General features: G+C 47.7%; 1 protein-coding gene across 1 annotated transcript; it reads left to right on the top strand.

The window, feature by feature from the left end:
- The first annotated feature begins 2,650 nt into the window (after positions 1-2,650).
- LOC128462033 (uncharacterized) lies at positions 2,651-8,722 on the top strand. Its single transcript, XM_053447268.1, has 7 exons — positions 2,651-2,869; positions 3,323-3,463; positions 4,926-5,081; positions 5,163-5,332; positions 6,471-6,590; positions 7,415-7,552; positions 8,020-8,722. Exons 1-7 carry the CDS (start codon positions 2,665-2,667, stop codon positions 8,248-8,250), a joined length of 1,161 nt encoding a protein of 386 aa, XP_053303243.1. The 5' UTR covers positions 2,651-2,664; the 3' UTR covers positions 8,251-8,722.
- Positions 8,723-9,228: the final 506 nt, after the last annotated feature.

Raw genomic sequence — 9,228 nt, 5'->3', positions numbered from 1 at the left:
TTTTAACAGTTAAAATAACAGATGAACTTTCTACTCAATATAATAAATTCTTCAGTTCACTGGTGATGAAACTGAATCTCTGAGATTTCATGAGGATTTTGTTTTGTTTCCCTTCAGCCTCAGAATATCTTCATCATTTACCAGAGCTCTGAATTATTAACTGTCCTTTTTATTCCTCCCATCACATCCTCCCTCCTCTTCCTCCTCTTCCTCTTCTCTCTCAAACCATCTTCAATCATCTGCTCTCTACACCTCCATTTCTTTTATTCCCTTTTTTACTCTTATCTTTATTTTGTCATGTTTCCCGACACATTATTTATTCTCTACACTCCTCCCTCCACCTTCTTTGTCTCTTCTCTCCATCTCTATCTTCCTCTCCCCCTCCTCTTCCTCCTCAGCTGTCCATGGAGGACACGACTTCCATCCTGCCCCGTAACAACAAGAAGTCCAACGACAGCTACGGGATCGGGGCTCTGGCTAAGTCGTCTCTGACAGGTGTGTCAGGTGTGTGTCTGTGCTGCTAGATGGTAACACAATGCCCCCATGTTGGCTCCACTCGCTCCACACGGGCTAAAGGAGGAACTCGTGGTTGAGCACTGAACGTGGAGAAGATCCTTCCTGGTTTGTGTCTTTGTGTTGTTCAGATTGTGTTTGTGTGTTATTCAGATTGTGTCTTTGGCTTCAGAGCAGATCAGCAGCAGAGATGAAGCATTCTGTGAACATCACTAGCTCCTGTATCTTTGCTTCCAGGTTCAAATGAGTTTGAATAATAAAACCTGAGTCTGCTTCCACTCGGCTGCTGCGCTGCTCTCAGGTCAAACACTCACTTCACACACTGAACAACAACAACAACAACAACAACAGGAATGATCTTTTGACCTCTGCCATGAAGTGCAGATTTTTAAAACCAACGTTTGCATCGACACACGACTTCCCCCTCGAGCAGGAAGAGGAGGAGCTTGGAACCAACATGGCCGCCCCTGTGGGTGCCCCCTTCCCTTTATCACTCCTGACCCCCCCCCCCCCCCTCTTCCATTGATATCGTCAATGACACATTTCAAGTCATTGATGGGATTCAAATCAGATTTTTTAATTTCAATGAAACTAAAGTAAGTGAGATTTCTTACTTTAGTGACTTCCTGAAGCATCTCCACAGGCGTGTTGGGAACTGTGGTGTGTGTCTGTTGTGTTGCGGTGCTGGTGGTGGCGGTGTGTGTGTGATGTGGTGACGTGCTGTGAACTCGGCCGGTGCCTCTTCTGTGCCTCCTCGCTCTTTGTGTCTCACAGTCGAGCGCTCTGTGGTTTTTTGTATCTTTCTCAAGTGAGTCTTTGTGTCATTTCTGTTGTGCGTTTTTTAAATAAATCTGTTTTTCTTTTTGGAGCCTTTGAATGGCCGAGACCCCAACACCCCCCCCCCCCCCTCATCCCCATCCGTCTCATTTCTATTTCCATCTCCAATTAGACTCTGCAGGAAGTGTTTGATTGTCCAATGGGGTCGTCTCTCTTCATCAACGGAGAAGAACTGTTTCTATTTATACCCTCGCCTGTAACCCCCCCCCCCCCCCCTCGTCTCAGAGTTGTGTTGACACCCGAGGATTCGTCTCCTCGTCCTCGGCCGCGCGCTGGAAACATGAAGTCTAATGAATCTCATTTATTCTGTTTGCCAAGAGATGAGCAGCGGCTTTAATTATTAATGTGAGCACGTCAGCCGTCATCCTTTCCTGTTCAATTCATCAAACTCTTAACGAGCACAGAGGGCGACCAGGCCTCCTGACCTCTGACCTGCTGACCTCTGACCTGGTGGCTCCAGTCCAGCACCGAACCAGAGATTCATTAATACGACATTAAATCTGAATGTCTAAGCTTTCATTGGATTAAATCACAGAGAGCTTCACATGTAGAATCTGATCAGCAGAGTTTCCATCTGTTCGGTCTCAAGACTCGAGATTCAGATCAATGAAAGAGAAGAACTGAATGTTTCTACTGTTTCTCATTATCTCAAGAAACTGATGATTTACATCTTTAAGATGAACTCTAGATCGTTTCAGGATAAAAGATCATAAACCGTAGATAAATATGGAAGAAGAAAGTGAAGCTAATGCAGAATCAACCCTGGAGCCAATCAGCTGTCGCCTGACGGTGAATTAAACTCTGAGGGAACATTTCTGTACAGTCAGACGAGTCCACAGAGTTTAACGTTTGTGTATATTGTGTATATTGTGTATATTCACATGAAGAATTGATTCTGAAGTTCACTCAGTAGATTATGATCCATTTAGAGTCAACGCTCCAGCAGGAGTTCTCTAGTTAACTGGGATTTAAAGATGTTTAATTCCCAGAAATATTAATAAAATAATCCTGTGTAGTTGCTGCTGAGCTGTCGTCAAAGTGTCATAACCAGTCACCATCTTCCTGAATCATCCATATCAATACATTTATTACCTCATTGACATTTTCAACCAGTTCCACCACAACCCAGTCTCCACCATCGCTCCACCTCCGAGCCTCAGATGGAGGTGTAGTCGACTGCAGAGGCACAAAGTGGTTTTGACAGTGTTTGTGTGTGTCTGGTGCGTGTGTTGTGTGTCTGTCTGTGTGTGTGTGTGTGTGTTGTGCTCCTCCTGCCCTCCACTCCCCCGTGTACCTGTAGGCGTGAGTCGCTCCATGAAGGACAAAGTGACCAAGCCCACCGCCATGGCTCAGGGCCGCGTCGCTCACATGATCGAGTGGCAGAGCTGGGGCAAACCAACCGCCGGGCCGCTGGGGGGCACGGGACACACCAACCTGCAGAGGGAGAAGATGAGGAGGCTGGAGAACGACGCCTACAGCGACCTCAGCGACGGCGAGAAGGAGGCGCGCTTTGCTGCAGGTGAGAGCTCAGGTGGTTCGGCCTGAACAGGGGCTTCACACTCAGGCACTGGGCAGAACCATTTGGAACGACGGGGGGGAAGTGGAGACACGTCGTCCATCTTTATTTACATTCTATGGTTTGTCCCAAATTTAACGAGTCAACATCGAGACTCGTCACATCAGATATTTTCCCTTTTGGTGACAAAAATTAGTTCTACACTAATATTTTGAAAATCTAAATGGGTCCAGTTCCTTTTCTAGAAAAGTTAAATTCATAATTTCATCAGTTATTCCTCTGAAACATTCACATTCATCCCTCGGTGTTAATATGTTAATATCTGTTGTTACCTCCTGTTTGTTTTCCTCCCTAAGGAACTGCTGTGTTAGTGACGCTGCTGCTGTGATTCATCTCTAATGTGGTTTCTATGACTCAAGTGATGTTATCATTACATCCCCCCCCCCCCGGCCTCAGGCATCATGCAGCAGTTTGCCATCTCCGAGGCCACCCTGTTCGGATGGACCTCCATGGACGGGGAGAGTCTGGGCGCCGGCTCCAACCAGGGCAGCGTGGCTCACCTGAGCGAGGTGAACCAGGAGAGCATCACCAGCAGAGGTACGGCAGCTCCACGCCCTCTGAGAACCTGGTGGAGGAGGAGCAGGGTGGTGCTGTGGTGTGAGGTCGAGGACACAGACAGATAAGTGTCGACACGTTGAAGCCGCTCTAACTTCACACTCGAGTCTGTGGACGTTGGGCTCTCGTGCTTCCTGTCGTGCACAGATCCACAGTTTGAGGAAACAAAGGAAACTAGAAACAGCCTCGTCAGCTCCCGTCCAGCTGCAGAGGACTTCTGTAGGTCGGGCCCACAGCTGCACATCTCTGTCTCTGCCACTGGGCACCAGCTCAGAAAACCTCCGAGCCACAAATCCATCCGCCAGCCGGTCACGTCCCAGCAGCCGGTGACGCAGAGCAGGAGAATCTGACACACGGATCTTTAAGAGACTAAATAAAGAAGTGACATGTTAAGCTGTGGGAGTTAAGCTGTGAGAGGTTTTAATTTTCAGACGGAATCTGTTTAGCTCAGTTTCACATGAGACGATGAAACAGCATCGACCCTCACAGGAAACTGTCAGACAACCTGGACCAGGCTCACACGGCACGTACCACTGTAAAGCGTTTGAGTCCTGGTGTTCAGCTCAGAGGAGCTCTGCCCGGACCCCCAGGGATCCTGGAGGTTAGCACAAGGACTTAGCCCCCGCTCTCATTAATGCACCATATGGGCCCCACTCGGCACTTTAACTAGCATGCAACACCAACACACACACACAGCAAACACACACACACACACACACGATTAAAACACCACTTAGTATCAGCATTAGGACCGGGGGGGGGGGGGGGGGGTTCTCCTCCACAACATCACGGCTGCAGATAAGCTAATCAACCTCCTATTAGTCATTACACTGTGTGTGTGAATGTATCTGATTGAATCTGCTAATGAGCAGCTCAGAGAGGTTTGACCTACAGGAGGAATCTCAGTATGAGGAGAACCTGGAGGTAGAAGGTCTCAAATGAGAGAATTGGATCTTTAAATAATCTGCAACACTCTTCTGCAGAATTTCATTTCCACCAGAAGGCTCTTTTTTCGTCTTCAGGGTTTATACAAGTTCCATTTCGGCCTTTTTAAAACAGTAATGAAGGAAACGTAAAGTCTGGAGCGTGAAGACACAAACCAGAGTCACTCCGGTTCCTCCTCCTGACAGAAGGAGTCTGTAGATGATCTGTGATCAGTTCCATGTTGGTTTGTTTGTAGTTTGATTACTGCAGGTTCATATCTCATATTAATATCACTGAAAGAAGAACTACAGACACGTTATAAAACTCATTTAAAAGCTCAACAGGAGTTTTGTTACTAAGTGGAACAGTAATTAAAAACACATCTGAGACCTGGTAGGTTTGATCTGAACGTGTCAACACTTCTTCAGGCCTCTGATCAGAACCCGGGTTCAAACCGTCGACTCTCCGGCCGCTCGCTCGTGTTGCTCTGGGTTCACACGCGTGTGTTTCCTGTGTACAGACCAGGTGCTGCACCGCTCCGCTGCAGACGTGTGGCCTCACACCTACGTCTCACAGGGCCTGTATTGCCTGTCGTCCTCAGATGCCTGGGACCCGATCACCAGCCAGCCCTCGGGCGTGGCCTCCCCCGCTGCCGGCTCGTACATCATGGCTGCCGGTGAGGATCAAAGCTTGTCTCTCTGCAGAGCCGCTCTGCGCCTCACGGCCCTGGACACTCACAGTTTCCCGGATGCTCTAGGTGGCAGCAACGGAGTGGGAGGAACGCCCAGCGACGGGTTCGAGGGCTCGGTCGGGAGCTTCATCCAGCAGCACCAGGCTCAGCTGGCCCTGCAGCAGCACAGCCAGCTGCAGCACCTCCAGCAGCTGCACCACTACCAGCAGCAGATCCTGCAGTACCAGCAGCAGCAGGTAGGTGGACGTCACTGAGGAGCCCTGAGTGACGCAGCGCTGGGTCCGTGTACAGAATGGTAATAATTATTAAGATGTCATTATCAACTTTACAACAAAGAAATATATAAATATAGAACTTGAATGAACAACATATTTATTTATATAAAACAATTTTGCACGTATAATGTGAACAAATGCATCTTTTATAACAACTTTAGACTTTTTCTACAGAATCTATAACCGACAATTAAAAGAATACGGTTAAAGTTTGATTACTGTTAAATCATAGACGACATGACACCTCATCAAGTGAAGCCAAAGTGTCTTGATCGCCCCCTGGTGGCCGGCTGCAGATGGATGTTTAAGTGTTTCTTATAAGTTTGTTTTCAATAAGTTATTTGATGATTATCTGGAGCTCGACACTACGGCTCCACGTCATTCATATCTGGGATATTTGGGCTTCATGTGGGAGGAACGACATGTTAATTATATAAATACTGAAAATGAAAATCATCACAAAGTTAAACAGACACAGAATCATCTGTTGACTTTGAGCCGGGAGGTTTCTCTAATGAACTGTGAGTCGTGATGAACTGTGACACCCGGAGATGACTTCTCTGGCATCGCCACGTTCTGTGAGCTCATTAAAAACGTGAGAGTTATGAAATAATAACCTGGAGAAGGTCGGGGAGCGTGTCTCAGAGAAGAAGCACTGATCCCAGACCTTCATGGAAACGAGCTCGCGTGTGTTTTGTGTGGTTACCCTGGTGAAGGAGCCTGTTGAATATATATCATTACTTTTATAATTAAGATTTTTAATAAGTCAGTCAATTTGGGTGGATTCATAAAAGGCCAAGCTGATTCCCTGCAGCTATGACTCATGATTTATAACGAGGATAAAAGTCGATGCAGACGAGGAGGAAGTCAAAAGAAGAAAGTTAAATTATCGTCCTCCTACAAAAGTCTAAATCAACTTTATCGTTTGTTTTGGAACAACAAGCGTCTGAAACCTTGTAAACAATGCAGATCGTTGTTTAGAGCTGAAATCACATTGTGTTCACATCTCTACGTGTTAATGAATGACTTTGAAATCATAATAAACTTCTTTCCATCGACTCCTCATTAACGCTCTTGTTTCTCCTCCCTCCTCCGTCAGACGATGGAGCACCGGCTACACAGCGGCTCCCCCTCCCTCCAGGCCACGCCCAACAGCACCATCCACAGCCTCTGCCCCCCCACCCACCCCCGCCTCGCCGACCTGTGGGGGGCGGCGCAGGTGGAGCCGCACCAGGTACGATCTCCAGCCCGTGGAACTGGGGGACTTTGAGATGCTGGTTTAATGAATCCTGACACTGGGCTGCGGGACCAGTTCCAGTCACTGGGAAATGGGACAGTCTCCTCTATCATAACCTCATGTCTTATTAATCCTTCTCCTGTTATTGTTATCATCTCAGCTCCACGTTGTTTAATGCATCATCAGCCACATGAAGGAATATCTTGATTATAATCTGGACCAGACTGTTCCCCCGTCATCCCTGACTTTCACATCTGTCTGTTTTCTTCCTGGCTCTGTTGATACCAGCTGAGATGTTTAGCAGACATCTGTAGTGCAGTGAGTGATGGGGAAAGCTGCCGGGGGAGTCGTGAAGGTAGGAGACAGGCTGGAGGTCTGCATGGAGCACTGCCCTAACGTCTGCATGACGGCCTGTAGTGGCTCTGAGGAACTCCGGATGTTCTGAGCTCTGCCTGGTCTTCAGAGTAGCATGCTGCAAGGTCCACACGTTAACACCCCCGGGCATTTGGATTCAGCATCTGTGTGTGTTGTACCTGCCGACCTCTTCTTCCTCCTGCACAGGGAACCAGCGCTGACCCGGGACCAGGAGAACTCTCATTCTGCTTGTGCATCTCTTCTCCTTGAACCTTGAGTGTGTTTTCAGTTTTTGGTTGTTAGGACTCACTGGAGCTGACGTCCTGGTGTCACTCGTATGATTGAATAAACATGAATATACCAGTAACCCATTGAAACCCGCCCACTCCAGCTTGAAGTCAGTGCTGCAGAATATAACGAGCAACAAATCTGTCAACTTCACTGGTTTGCAGGTGGACATGGCTGGGCAGCTGAGTGGACTGATGGCTGAACTGGTCGGAGGACTGGTGGAGACGGTCGGGGAGGAGCCCGAGCTCGAGTCCGAAGACTTCATGGAGCAGTACGAAGAGGAAGAGGAGGAGCTGACGAAGGTGAGGCAGGAAAACGGTGAGGTTTCTAACACGTGAAGAGCACAAACATCTCAGGATGAGGAAGACGAGGAGCCTCCTGCTTCATCTGACCAGGACAATCTCCTGCTGCTTCTTCATGAGAAGTGAAGAAGCTTTCTGTCTGAAAACAGCTTTAGGCTCCACCCCCTTGATCCCCACTGTCCCAAATGTGTCCTCCATGTTCATAAAAGTGTTTAACAGATTAAATTAACAATAAACAGATTAATATCAATCCCATTAGTTCTTCGGTTTAGCAGAGCAGAGGAATTTGACAGTGATGTACACTTTAGACCTTTTGCTGATCCAGGGTCAGTGATTAAAATGAAGGTGATCAATTTAAAAAGATGACGTTAGATAGAAGTTATTAATAAAAAGGTAGAACAGAGACTTTCTCACCTGTGACACAGCTCAACTCGTCTTTTTCAACTCCTCCTTTCCCTTGTCGACAGGTTCAAGAGGTCACGTTGACCTTGGAGCCGGAGCGCTACACCCTGAGCCCGTCCCCGCTGAGGGAGGACGTCCACTCGACCAGAGGTTCAAGTCCCGGACTCTCAGCGCAGAGCATCGAGTTCATGAGGCCCAGGAAACCCTTCGAGGTCACGCCCTGTGTCGTCCAGTCACTGGAGGAGAAGGACGAGGAGGCGGAGGAGGGCTCGGTCGTGTTCGTGGCGACCAACTGAATCATTTGATCACAAACTGACAATAACAGGAAATAAAGACTCCAATAATCAATCAATCAAGCTATTGTCCCAACCCCCTCCCACCTATTTACCCACTTTGAGTCAGAGCAGCTGGGAGAAGACTTCTTTCAGATGGAAACGTTGGATGTAATGTAAACAGACTTGAAGCCAAGAAGCCCCAAAGGTCAACGAGGGACATGTGGAATATAACAAAATGAGAGGATGAACTAATAAACTCTGTGGCCGGTTACGAACTCAGATTCAGTGACTTCTGAATGACCCCATGTGAGGAGGAGATTGATTCTCGGGTCGACTCCGGGATCAGAAGCCGAACAGGCGGATGTGAAGACAGGGCCTAGCTTAGAAACAATTCAGTGCAATACAACCAACACGGACACGACCAGACGCTGGGTCAAACAGTTCTTTGCAAATAACCCGGAGTGCAGCAGAAGTGTGTGTGTGTGTGTGTGTGTGTGTGTCTGTGTGTGATGTGAGAAAACCTGCAGGAGAATAAACCTGGTCAGGGAGTCGTCTGATGTTCAACGTGTGCTTGGGTTTGATTGACAGCTTGTCTGAGTGGCTGCGAAGTCGTGTGGCGTGTAGTGTGTGGCGTGTGGCGTGTGGCGTGTGGCGTGTAGCGTGTGGCGTGTGGTGTGTAGCGTGTGGCGTGTGGTGTGTAGCGTGTGGCGTGTGGCGTGCACTCAGAGTCATCTGCAAACACGTGACCTGGACACAACCAACAGCAAAGTGCATGCAGTCTAACAGTGACCTAGCCCTACCAGTGTAACTCAGTATACAAAGTAATAACATATCAAATTGCTTTTTATAATAAAAGAAGAAAATCCAATAAACAGATATGTATTTGTACGACTGTAAGACTTGTATGTATGTAATGTGTGTTTGTATGAATGTAGCTTTTGTCTGTGAGTAAAATATATATATATATATTCTGGGAAACCTTCTTCTGGCTGCTGCTGT

This window comes from Pleuronectes platessa, chromosome 18 (assembly GCF_947347685.1).
Source record: "Pleuronectes platessa chromosome 18, fPlePla1.1, whole genome shotgun sequence".
Taxonomy (NCBI): domain Eukaryota; kingdom Metazoa; phylum Chordata; class Actinopteri; order Pleuronectiformes; family Pleuronectidae; genus Pleuronectes; species Pleuronectes platessa.
The sequence above is the reverse complement of the archived record's forward strand: the minus strand, read 5'-3'. Positions and strand labels throughout refer to the sequence as shown.